At 40.0% G+C, this 13,791-nt stretch overlaps 1 protein-coding gene across 7 annotated transcripts in view; it reads left to right on the forward strand.

Annotated features, from left to right (window-relative positions):
- The window catches only part of adcy7 (adenylate cyclase 7), a 61,225-nt gene that overhangs the window by 22,399 nt on the left and 25,035 nt on the right, over window positions 1-13,791 (forward strand). For 6 of the 7 annotated variants that reach the window (XM_020080228.2, XM_020080229.2, XM_069512469.1 and 3 more), the window contains exons 2-3: window positions 8,511-9,236; window positions 13,491-13,688. In XM_020080228.2, the coding sequence (XP_019935787.2) occupies window positions 9,072-9,236; window positions 13,491-13,688 (363 nt within the window). In that variant the 5' untranslated portion in view covers window positions 8,511-9,071. Of the gene's footprint in view, window positions 1-8,510; window positions 9,237-13,084; window positions 13,238-13,490; window positions 13,689-13,791 lie in introns of those variants that run through there. The other variant, XM_069512569.1, reaches the window with a different exon arrangement.

Raw genomic sequence — 13,791 nt, forward strand, 5'->3', positions numbered from 1 at the left:
CACAACTGCAGTGGACCTATTAGCAAACAGCAAAACACAAGAACATACCATATTATTGTTATAAAAATCTTTTGACCATTAGAGGATATAATGAAAATGAAGAGCAATGCAAGAATACCATAGAATATTTAACATCTGACTGATTTATTGGTCGATAGATGAAAATCAGCAGATGAGCCTTTCACATACACATTGATATCAGCATTTATGTTTGCAGACTTGCACTGAGAAGTGTAAAATATCAAGCCTCAGCTACACAACATTCTATTTATACATACAGTTTAGACATATCATATTTTTTACTCCTTAGTATTGGTATTGCAACAGCCCCCAAAATGGGTCAGGCTGTTGAGTATTTATCTGAATATTACAGGTTATTTAGAAACAAATCTTTGGCCAAATATTTATTGTATTTATAATTACAGTCAGGGTGATGTATTCATGACTCTTGTCTATGTATATTTAAACCTTTGAACAAAATTTTACTTATTGCTTTTGAAACAGAATTTTTTCCCCAGTGACAGAAATGTTGAAATACTGGTAATTACATTGATTTCTTCATAGAGCCAGCACAACATATTACTAACACCACAATGTTAAATGAATCCTAGGAAAGGTACAGTCATCAAAACTGTCGAATGTTTTAATGAGAGAGTGATTATTTCACATTTAACTCTAAATCAATTTAATTTCAAGCAAGTCTTGGCACTGCAGGCAGAGTCCATATAGAGAGATTGTGTAATTGATATTACGTAATTCAATTGTGAACGGTATAGTGCAAATCACAGCTGTCAAGGCCACTTTGACCTTAATTTGCTTTTAATGTGGAACCTGGAAGACCTCACCCTCTGTACAAATATTCATGTGCTAAATTTGTTGATCTAAAATAGATTCACAGACATAGTGGATTGTGTACATGCAATGTGAATGTACGTATTTTAGGTCCAGTGCAATGGAAGTATTTTAAAATATGCATATAGTCAACTTCCTGATGTTTATTATGAGCAAACCAGGTTTCCTTCAGGCCTTTATTTCCCCAGAGAAAAACAGGAACAGGGGAGACATCATTTGCGCTACCTTTAAAGGGTTACATGTTTGAGTGACTACGCTGCAGGATGCATGTTGGGCACCATAGTGGATTGAAGAGGGTGTGGTGGTGATGCACATGTACACACACACACACACAAGAAGAAGAAGAATTGGTGTGCAGGTCAAACCTTTACAGTAACACACGGATTTTCCTCTAGCTGCAGCCTTTGGAGTGTTGCCCATTCACTGTGTGTGTGTGTGTGTGTGTGTGTGTGTGTGTGTGTGCGCGTATGTGAGTGTATGTGAGTGAATGTGAGGGTATGTGAGTGTATGTGCCTCCCAAAAATAACAGGGATTGTATTAAATGAGGACTACATCATGGAATATTTTTCCTTTAATGCCTGACAACTGCATGTTGGGAATAGTTAATCCCTGTCTCTTTAGCACCAGATGACCTCTTTGATAAGACCATTGTATGCTGTCTGTAAACCTATGTACTTGCACTGCAGTATGTTCCACAAACTGACCTCTGGAGGAATTGTATCCTTATTAACAACATGCCACACTTCAAGTTAACCAATGCAATAATATGTGCATGTAATTGACCACAGTTAAAACAACACTAGCTAGGACTGGATTGTAGAGAACATGAGGCAGATGGTCACGTCAGCAGCAGGGGCTTTATTTGTCTTCCCGGAAAATCACTGTCATCAAGCTGATTTGAAGCTCCCACCTGTTTTTGTCACAGCAATTTTGCGTGATAACCTAAGGTTCTGTTCATCTGTGCAAACAGCTCTCTACTGTGGTGGTTGCAGATGTTAAGGTTTCTCTTTGAACGGCAGTGCTGGTTGTAAGCTGGTTGCCATACCACTGAGGGATAATTATGGTTTTCTTATTGGTGGTGGTGGTGGACGGGGCCCCAGCACTCCACAGTCACAGGATGGAGCAGGTCTAGTTATGAAACCTGAAATGGGGATGTTGCTGACTACAGCAGCTGGAAACAATGGTCTCTCTCACTGCAGTGCATTCTTTCCACCCTGTTTTTCTTCTCAAGTTTGTTTCCAAATTATAAAAAAAATCGGACAAAAAGAAACCAAAGATTCCATGTATCGTATTTCGTATCATCATAACTTCATATTTATGTGAAGGGTTACAGACATTGGAGTTATGGTTTGTGTATATGTGTTTCTTTTGCAGGATGCGCCCCTCTATATGTCTACAATGAACAATTACATGATATAAATACATTGAATGGCCTTTTCAGAAATTATGCTTGATTTCATGAAAATGTAAAGGATTATAGCTTTAAATGGGCTATTGATTGATTTCAACACAAGTTTTAATCAAATCCTTTTAGTAGCCAGGGTCGTGTTTGTTAAAGAAGAGAGATTTGCCTTTGAAGCAATTGTTGGTTAAGGTCTCTTTCTACCAAATTATATGAGATATTTGTTTTTCATTTAACCATAACTGGTTTCAGATCTCTTAGCTCCCTCTCATTCAATAAATCAATCAAATTTTATTTGTATAGCCCATATTCACAAATCACAATTTGTCTCATAGGCCTTAACAAGGTGCGACATACTCTGTCCTCAACCCTCAACAAGAGTGAGGAAAAACTACACTAAAATATGTGAGCAGGCATATTAGCATTGTGGTTGTAATGCTAATATGCCTAATCCATGATCAGCTGCCACCACGATCAGGATCCAGCACCACTATCCACGATCAGCTGTCAACACAAGCACGATCAATGATCTGATTCTAGATCCACCATCATGATCTATGGTCCATGATCACAGACTACGATCCACCATCATGCTCCACGATCCGGCCGCAGCTACGGTCCTGGAACTGCAAACAATAAAGCACAAGGACTCCGGGGAAGAAGTAGACATTAATGTCTCTGACGGCCCCATAGTGTCATCCTTTGTACTTGTTCTACTTTGCTTGTCTTTCAGGACCTTGGCTGGAGGGAGCAAAGGGGATAATTCTAACTGGGAGCACCTGGCCAGTGTTTCTGGTTATAAAAGCAGATCCTTCAGTTTTCAGAGCGCTCCCTCTCTCACCATGTGACCACTGCTGCCTCCACTTTCTGTTTTCTTATTTCCGCAAGACAGCAACCCACCATACATCACTCTATAAGAATGACTTCAGGGACAGATTGACAACATTTCTCTTTTTTGAGGATGCAGTTGTTTTCAAGTGCAAATAGTACATGTCAAGGAAATGACTTCAACTAATTCAGTCAATGGTTTTCGAATACTGGATTTGCCCCATGGTGGAAACCTTTAAATCTAAATTCCACATACGTTTCGATCAATAACCCTCTCTTTGCACTGCTGTTGTGTCATGCAGTGGGACTGATGGCTTCACTTGTGGTGGTATGATACTGCTTCAGTTTGTGGAGGAAATATGAAACACTTGTGCAGTAACGGCCAGCTTTTGAGTACACTGTGCTCTTACTTGCACTTCCTGTATTTATTATAGGCAATTACAATTTAAAGCTTAAATCAGCTCTGAGAGGGCATGCTGTTAATATTGTTAGGTTTCAGCAGCTCCTCCTGGTGAACACAGCTAATTCAATACCAGTAGACAGTACTGGGGGGAAGAGGAGGGGAGACTGGAAAGGACAACATAATCTAATCTTCCTGGTGCATTGCTGTACATACATCAGTCATCTGTTTATGGAAAGACTGTGTGTTAGTAAGCTACTGCATGATTATGTATTTAGCCTTCCACCAAGCCAGTTCTGAATGGTACAGAATTTGTCCAAATTACTGACAGAAAATAACACTGTGCGATTTATTTATAAGTAATAATAATAATATGCTGGTGCAAGCAGGGAACTTTTGTGTGTGTGTGTGTGTGTGTGTGCGTGTTCTTGATTTTGTTCCCTCTTTAGAATATTGTTCAGCGTAAATAGTGACACTGTCAGAGCCACTAGACCTCATGGGGTCCAAAGCCTGGTCTCATTGAATCAAAACTTGCTGATGTCCTACTTAAGGTTAGAGGATGGAGGTTAACTGTAGTTATGTTGAGGTTAGGGCCTAGGTATGAATAAGTATTGGTTAGGGAAAAGGTTTCGGTTAGGCTGTCTACCTTGAATGGAAATCAATGCTTGTACCATAAGGATTCCTGAGAAAATCTGTGTGTGCTAATGTGTATAAAAATTAGATAAAAAATCACATGATAGGAATTATGCTATTATGATTTCCCTATGAAGTCATAAAATGATGTCATATAGCGTAGAAATACAGGAACTTTTGCACCAATGACCTTAGAGACACAATCTACTGCTTATTTAGATTAACCATTCATCACCACACTCCCTGATAACATGATCAATTGGCATTTCAGAACATGAGCATCAACTTTATGAAAGGGTTTAGTAAGAAAAGATGCTTGAGGCTGTCCTAAAGCCTAGTTCCTCTGGTCATGCTGACCTTTACCCACATCACCTTTAACCCTGGCTCTGTGCAGCACGAGCTGAGAAATGTGTTTCTTTCTTTTGTTTGACAGAGGTCACCTTTTTTTTTGTCCAAACGTATTGATTGCCAACACAAAGACGGCCATAAAATTAGAGTGATTTGCTTCCTAACTAGCCCTGCCTATTTGCTCTCTGTGAAAGGGCTTTGAAATTCGGTGAAGGTTTGACAAAATCTTTAGATAAGATTGGTTTATTACCAGTGAGGTGATTACTGAGCATAAAGGAAAGGGATAGATGATTCCCAGGCAGCATTCAGCCAGAGTAAATCGCTGTCTCAAATGAGGACCTTTCCATGCTCATGTGAAATTACAATATCCTGCTCTTTAACGAGATTTAGAATGGAGAAAAACTCAAATTCCGTCATGACGAATAGCCACCTTTCACAGTCAAAAACATTTCAAATCGAATGTGCAGAAGTAGGAACAATATGGGAGACACACCATATGTAGCTGTTGTATTTCTATTATGATTAATTTACAGCATGAAATGTTTCATATTATCTGTCTTTGTTGTATCACTATGATAAATGAAATGTAAATAGAAAGAGTTTACATAAAGCATTGACTTGGGCCATGTTTACTCCCAATAATTAGGGCATTTTTGTGTTTAAACAAAATGGTGACTCAGTGTTTTGCCAGTACCTGACAATCGGGATGTCACACTGCAAGGCCATCACAGAAATGATGGCTAAAATATTAAAGAGAGATAGTCACTGTTTAAAGACTCATCTACATCTAAAAATACTAAGAAAAAATAGCGTTACTGAAATGTATCATTTTCCCCCTGTGATTTAATGAAAATCCATCCAGCATGGTTTCAACGTGCAGCCACATTGTCGTTTTCCTGAAGCTGTCTACAAATCACACTTAAGGAGGGAGCAGTCTCTCTCCCAATTCAGCTCCTCTTTGAAAAGGAGGGCATTTAAGTTCCTGCGTCTCAGCAGCAGGCGCCCAGTGACGTTAGTTGGTTTTTGTATGGCTGTCGTTCCAGTATTCAGTGACGCCAGTTTACAAGGCTGCTATGTGATTCCTTCAATTGCCAAACTTCCATAGTGAAAGACCTGGCAGCCAATGCAGCGCAGTTTCAGCTATTCATCCCCGCTCGCTGAGTCTCGGCTCTATTGAAGCGTACATCCCTGACCCTGTCTGTTCTCCTGGCTAAGCGCTGCAGTGAAAACCACAGGTCTGATGCTGCTACATTCTCACTATGGCAACTTCAGAGTTGAAGCATGAAAAGCGTTATCAGGGGCATGGAGCTTTGACAGGAGGTAAATGAGAGGTCTTGTAGGTTAAAAACAGCTGTTAAAGGGCTGAAATCCGTCTGACCTTGATCAGCGATTTAAGGATATTTTCTTTACCATTTCAGTTCCTCCCTTCTTGTACTCATACATGGATAAAAAGTGGAGCAGGATAGTTGGAATTGCACTTGTTTTCTGGTCACATTCAGTATATCACAACAAAAGTCTGGGCATTCCTTCGTTTCTTGAAACATAACAGATAAATAGATAAAAAAATTAAAAAAATTGGCAATGATTCCTTAGATGTTATCAAACCCATATGACAAAGAAATGTAATTAAATTAACATTAGTGCATATCATCAAACAAACAGTTTCTTTTCTTTTTATATCAACCAATTGTATTGACCTTTATATAATCTAGTTTTTTTTCTTTGCACGGTTACTTTTAAAAGGGACCATAAATTAATTTAGAGAAAGGAGAAACACCTTCAGCTGGTCCATTGATGAGTAGTTCCCTTGAGATCTGCTGTAGGTGTGATAGCAGCTCCCTTATTGTCTCCTTTCAAACATAAATTGGACTGTTTTGCGTTACCCTGGACTATCAAATAAGTGCTTTTACCTTGGCTGAACATCCCTGTGCTTTTGAGCTTAAAACATATGCGTGAATGTGAATATGAAATATTCATCCCTGCCTCATCTGCCATTTCTAATGACATTTATGGTAATGTGTTTAAGAATGAACATCAGTGCTGTGAATGCTCATTCCCAGGTTTTATATGTACACATGGTACTTAGTATGTATGTGGAGTAAATGATTCCCCCCAGTGTAAACAGCCAGTAAACATCAGGAGCCTCCTCTCTCAGACCAGCTGGTTCTCATTGAAGCAAGAGGACACAAAACCCCACCACCACCATCACCACCACAATGTTCTTTGTTTTACCTCCCTGCTCTTCCTCAAGATTTTACTGCCCTTAAACCTCAGGCGGTGTGTTATCTGAGGCAGGGAAGATCTTGCTGGATGCACCTCTGTCCAGCGGCAGCAGCAGTGAAAGGGAAAGTTAAAAATGGTTGTAAACGACCATCGGGCCTGTCATTACACCGCTTACTGTGGAAGTGCATTTTATCACTACAAGATTGAAGCCTTATGGCAGACTCTTTGCTTGCACACAATGCAACAGGTGTGTGTGTGTGTGTGTGTGTGCGCTTTTTTTATGGCACATAGCATCTGTCACAGTTGCTATGTGAGGCACAAACATGGAGCAGTGTCTTACACTCAGTGCACACTGGGACAGAGATATTATCAACTGGAGGAAATGAGGTTTCTATCGACAGCGGTGCGAAGTTCACATTGTTTCTATCGAGCTTCAAGCCAGAGTCTCCTTCTTCTTTCCCCAATGCAAATAGACAACTCTCATTAGTTATCACACAGATGTTCTTGTTTCTCTGGTTTTTGAACATTAAAATTTTCAATCTAAGCATTTCTAGAAGAATTTATTCAGCATGCATCCTTTACAGCACACATCCGGGACACCGGCTGTTTGAGCCGCTGCCCTCAGGCAGAAGGCTCAGGGTTCTGAGATCACGGACAAATAGACCGAGAGACAGTTTTTACAACAAGGAGATTGCAATGATCAATGCAAATGTAAATATCTGACTCAATTCATGTGTCATTCCAGCTGCACTAACACTATGGGACTTTCAATCCTTGACCTTTCTGTGCAATAAACACTTTCGGGGGATTTTCGGTGCAATAAAACACAATATATTCTGTACAGTTTGCACTTTTGCACTGTATCGGTACATTATCGGTACAATTATTCTTTTTTGTATAGTACATCCACTTCATTAAATGCCTTTAGTCCTGGAATCCCCTTATTTTTATCTCAATTTCTGTAGTGGTTTGTGTCTTGTTAATTGTATGTTTGGCATCGAGGAGGAGAACTGTGCCACAATTTCGTTGTGCTAGTGTACGAAGTACGACTGTGCAATGAAAATAAAGTCTTTTGAATGGAATTTGAATTGAACTGAATTTGAATTACCACAGCTTCTTTTGTCCCTGCCTTTTCCGGGTTAAAGGTCTCCAAGTGTTTGAAGAGATAAGGACAATGCATAACCACACTGTGTAATGTTTTGTTAATGACTAGCATAAATTCATAAACTTAATCTTTGGTTTGTGTGTTCTTCCTCCGTTTGTTTCTGTAACTGCAGCTCTGGATCTGCAGTCTGTGTTAATTCAGCTTTTTGGGGAGTGTAGAGGTTGTTTGTGTGGTTCCTCGCAGGAGTTCATTCCACAACATTGCATATTGCTCAGTAAATGACCCCAAAGCAGCTGCCCTCAGTAGCAGTGCAACCCGTCATTATGGCTGCTGCTCTCTGTGAAAGTTGTGACCAAAATGAGCCAGGGCCCTGAGGTAAACAGACACAGGATTTTCTGGACTGTGGAAAACAAAGAGTTCAAGTATGCAGAAGCATGTGCTCATGAAAGGATCCAGATATTCGTTACATTCAGTAATGTGCTGGATAACACTCTGCCTCTTTTTCATTCCTTTAAGCCTTAAAAGTTCCTTTTAAATTCAGATAAGTCATAAACTTTCCATATATAACACACCTATGGGAAATGTGATATTATATTATACTTTCTATTAATTTTAATTTCTTAGCTTGAGCAGTGATACCTTTTGTCTTGTGTGTGTTCCACAAAAAACTTTTTTTTTCTTTTTCCCCCGCTCTGTTTTTTCTTTCCTTACCCTCATAGGTGCCTCCTGCGGAGTGGAGCTGCTGACCTCACCAGTCTGTCATATCCTGAACTGTGGTGGGATCACCGATGATCTCTGTTGCTGCCCTCACAGACTCCCATTTTCCTCCTGCTCTTCCTCCGTATCCCTCTCCTCCCCTTTCTTAAACTCCCCTCCCCTCCTATTCAGTGTCTCCCGGCCCCAGGCTTATTACTCAAACCCACTGAAGGGAGCGACACAGTAGCTGGCAAAGGATGAAGCGGGTCTGCCTGCCAACACCAGACAGAGGATAGAAGACACAAAAGGACCAGCGAAGGGGAGAGAGACAGAGAGGAGGACTAGCGGAGAGAGAGCTACAATAAAGCTGTGAGAAGCAACAACAGCGTTCAAGATGCCTCACCGAAGGAAAAACACAAGTTTCACTTGAGCGTCATGAGCTAGCAAGGCCCCCCCAACAGATACAGAACTGTGGACTTTTGTTTTTGCTCCCTCACACAAGAAAAGTTGTGGAGACCCATACTCCTGCTCTCTGGGGATCCTTGTTAACACCTGCTATGCCTCCTCTGTAAGAAGTGATAGCCATGCCAGCCAAGGGGAAGTACCTGCTAAATGACCAGGAGCTGAAAAATGAGGCATTGTACCGCAAATTCTCCTGCATCAGCCAGTATCAGCCACTGGTACTCCTGTTGGGCCTCTCCATGCTCTCCTGTGGAATCCTCCTCATCCTCTTCTTTGCTCTTCGACTGGTGAGTTTTCACATCCACATTTGTCAGTAATGTTTCACCATATAAAGTCAGAAAATCTGAGAGTATCTTGTTACTCTTTGTTTTTGGTGTGTTTTGACTCCCTTCCTGTCATTGCTCGACCTCTTTGATATAATAATACATTTTATCCCACGTCATCCTGACATGGAATCCAAACTGTTAACAGTGTAAGTCGATTGAAATCACCATGAGGACTTTTGCAGTTTTCATGGCAGAAATGACACATGCAATGTGATGGCATATTTTCTTGCCCTGAAAATGCACTTTGCTTATTTACCTTGTATATTTGTGCCTTTGTGGTTTCCATGGTGCAGGGGTTGGAGGATTAGCACTACCATATGGTTGTTGGTAAAAGTCACATTTCATGCAAACAGAGGTTTTTGATTGTTTTCAGCACATGATCTCTGAAATGTGCTAATTACAGAAAAATGGAGGAAACTATAAATATACATGTTTCCCAACTAGTCAGAGTTATCAAATTACGGGAAATTCAAGTCTCAGGTAACTTCACTGGCGTGCCTCCATCTTGGAACAAGGTATCTGACTGATGATAATGCTTGTTATTGGAGGAGTGGAGTCTAATGCAGGTCAACTCTATTACACTGTACAATAGCTTGTTATCTGTGAAAGGCTCCAGACTATGCTGTTGGACTAAATACCAGAAATCTTTGCAGTAACTTTGGAAAGTGCACCAAATGATTTATACTCAGCTAGATTTATATCTCCTGAAAAGCATAGTAATGACAGTCTGTATGTTACGTATCCACAACTGCCCATTAAGCGATGGTAATCTGTTTTCTTCTCTCACGCTCACAGATAATTGATTTCTATGGCGGCTAATTGATAGAATTATGTCAGATAAGCAAATTTAAGACCATTTTGTTCAGATTAAATATAATTACCTATGAAGATGGTCCAAATTTTAAAACTAAATTTTCAGCAGCAGGCTCTTTTTCTGCAGTTATCATGACAATCAGCATCAGAATACTTAATTGATCCCAGGGGGAAATTGTGTTTGTTACAATTGCTCCAAGTAAAAGGTAGAAATATAGCACATAAGAATACAAATAAATATGAAATATATACAATATTGTGCGTACTGTATATTTAATATTTAGTGCAAATGGATATGCTTGCAATTGTAGGGCCTTGTCTTTTATAGCCCAACTGATAGTTGATTTTTGAGATTGATTTGGGAGTAAATATATCTGAAATTGCACATTTTCACAAGCACATATCATTAGCAATCTTGGTATTGATTCCTTAGATTTTTTTTGTTTTGTTTTGTTCATGGCCGAGATACACAACAAGAGGAAATAATATAATAATTGTCTGTGTTCTCTGGTGGACAAACCATACAATAAAGATGCTGTATCTTAAATTCCGCAAACACAGATGTCAAGGTCTAACTTTTATCACAGCGGGCATTTTCACTTGACACAGCAGGGAAAGAAATACAGGTTAAATAAAATGACTTAAATGATTACTTCATTTTATGATGTGGGTCAGTGAGCAAGTAAGTATGACATCAGGACCCTTTAACTGCATAAATTGAAATCCCAGTCATTATGCTAGAAATATATTGAAAAGCTTATAGTTTACACTCAGCAGCTTTTGTTAGGTACACATGTACAGTCTAATGTAAATCAATACAACTTCTTTCCCTTAAAGTCCACTTATATGATGTCTATAATGTACTCTTATATGTTTGTGATGGGAAGGACAAAAAAACTGGACATTATGGGCTTCATCTTGATGTATTAAATTAGGATGTACATGTGCAGTATGTTTAGTGAAATAGGATGATCAGTCTGAATCCCTGTGTCGTCTTTGAAAATGTGAAAAATGAAAAACTCTCCCCTCCTCGCTCAGGAGAACTATTTAAATAAAACACTTAACTCCCCTTCACTCAGTAGCTGCTGAGAAGCATGAATGGGTGTTTGTGTAACTATTTGAATGTGAAGAAGGACACGAAGGACTTGAGGCTAAAATAGACATGAAAGTACGTGTTTCAGCTGCTTCCCCTGGTTTAGATGAAGAGGTGGGTGAAGAACACCTCTGTTTAACAACATCAGGTATATGTTTAATTCATGCATGTGATGCTTCTCTACCAGGAAAGGAATTTCCCTTTCTTGGCAGAAAGGGTCAGAGGTCATGGTCAGCTATAGAACTGTACCCCTGGATCTGGGTGTCCTGACATGTGGGTTTAAGCATGAGCGTGTTCACTCAGGCACGCTCCTCCTGCTCTGCTGCACTTGATACTAAAACCATATTTATTGGCTTTGTCTGAAACCTAAATGGTAGGAAATGAATCCAGAGAGAACTAAAGCATGAAATGGTGGTTAAAGCAATGTAGTAATGAAAGTGCAGTGAGTGTAATCATGGTTTGGACAGTGAGGGGGAAAAGCATGTATTCACTGTCCTCTGGTGATCAGTGGCATGTTGTTAATTCTGGCATGAAGGCAGGTAGTGGACCAGTGAGACACCCCGACTACTGTTGAAGAGACCGATTCTGTCACCAGAGATTATATTATTTTTCCTCTGTTGTAAAAACCATTGCAACTTTCCTTCCATTGTGTTGCTGCTGACTCTGACACCCTTTTTTTTATCTTCGTACAATAAGATTGATATTGGGTCACTCACTGTCCTCCGTCATGAACTGGACATGCACGTGTATGCTCATGTTGATGAAGTCAAATCAATCTTTGGATACGTAAAAAACCCTTGATTAAGTCTCTCGCTCACACACAAATGAACAAATACACACATTATGTTGTGTTATGTATGTTGTGTTACCTATGTTGTGTTAGTTTCTCATTAAAAAGCAAATTATCACTCACTTCTACTCTTTGTTCCACTCATACACACAGTTGCCAGGGGTACAGAGGAGTGAAGAGGGAATTGTTGGGATGGAGCTTGTATAATGCTGTTGTTAAATGCAAAGGAGGGGCAGAGGGGGCTACCGGTGACAGAAAGTCACTGTCGACTTATATAACTCCTCTACAGTTGTGCACATGAGAGGAAAACTGGCTGAGGGGATCAAGTGAAACTCGTACCGCTGTTCTCAGGCCCTGAATGGATGGAGAGATGGTGTCAAGCAAGGGTGTTTGAGCTCTGTAGATTCTATCTGAATGCAGTGGGTCTCCATTTTTCTAAAAGCTGTGGAGGATGGTTGTAGAGTATATATTATGTATGACACAACAGTAAAGGTATCTGGAAGTGAACCTTCAGTGTAAAGGAACTATGGATATATAGTGCAGCCTTATATAAAAAACTCAAACTTTCTATCAGTAAAGCCTGCATTACATTACAACACGTGAGATTTTTTATTATTTAGTTACCATACGTTGGACATTATGGCCTCATCTGGTCAAGTGGTTTAAGCTCCTGTTCATATGGAGTAGTTGTTCTCTTTCCGCCTACAAAAGCTAAAAGGGAGTAGAAAGTGCTTTATTTGAGATCTGGCCTTTTCCAATGCTGCCATGGTAACCAGAAAGCTCAACATACAATGCAGAGATGGCCTTCTCTGAGGAGAGATCTATTAACGCCGACTTTGTGTGTCTGTCTCTCTCCTGAGCACTCATTTAACCCCTTGTTTCCTCTCGTCCCTCTGTCACCCACTCTGTATCCTACTTAAAACCTAGACTGTCGCCCAAGTGCACCAAAAAAGCAGTTGTTGCTTTCATGCATTCATTTACATACCAAAAATACAGGTGTTCACGCATACAAGGATTCTGAAGCATGTTTCCTCTCACTCACATGCAAACAGCTTCACAGTATTCTTCCCTCTTGCTTTTTTTTTCTCATTGTAAAATAACTGAATCATGAAGACGGAGGCCTGGAGCAAGCGGGACATGACGCAGAGACAGATGTGAAGAAAGACACTCAGTAATCCTACATGAGTCTCAATGCTTAGACTGAATATCAATGGTTCTCAGGAGCATCTTTTACAGACTGTGACCCTACAAACTACAAACTCACAAGTACTACACACAAACTACTGATTCGAGAAATAAGAGCGGGCAAGAATTCGTAGCTTATAATGCAAATATTCTGTAAACTGCCTATGCACTACTAATTGGAATTTGATATGACCTATGTATATAAATACGATTTTATGAGTTGCAAACACTGAAATTGTATGTATCCCTGCAAATACACTCAGAATAAACAAGTTTGTATCACTTCAATACTCTCTATATTACAGTGTAATATCGGTGTTCATCTTTCCCCCAGAGTGTAGAGGAACACTGTGCCTTTGTGAGCGTGGTCAGCAGCAGCCTGTGTGTGTTCCTGGCCGTGTTTTTGCTGGTGTGTACAGAGATACTCTCACAGCGATGGAGACGTCTATTGGGTCTGATTGTCTGGGCCACACACCTCACCATGGGCTACACATTCATCTTCCGCAGCCCCATCATCCTGCCTTGGGACCAGGTAACCTGTTCTTGTTATTATATGATTCTCTTGCACAGACTGTAGGTCTACAAAATATGTCTAGGTATACATACAAAAAAATACAGCTTTCAATGATGTCAGC

This window comes from Paralichthys olivaceus, chromosome 1 (genome assembly GCF_024713975.1).
Source record: "Paralichthys olivaceus isolate ysfri-2021 chromosome 1, ASM2471397v2, whole genome shotgun sequence".
Taxonomy (NCBI): Eukaryota; Metazoa; Chordata; class Actinopteri; order Pleuronectiformes; family Paralichthyidae; genus Paralichthys; species Paralichthys olivaceus.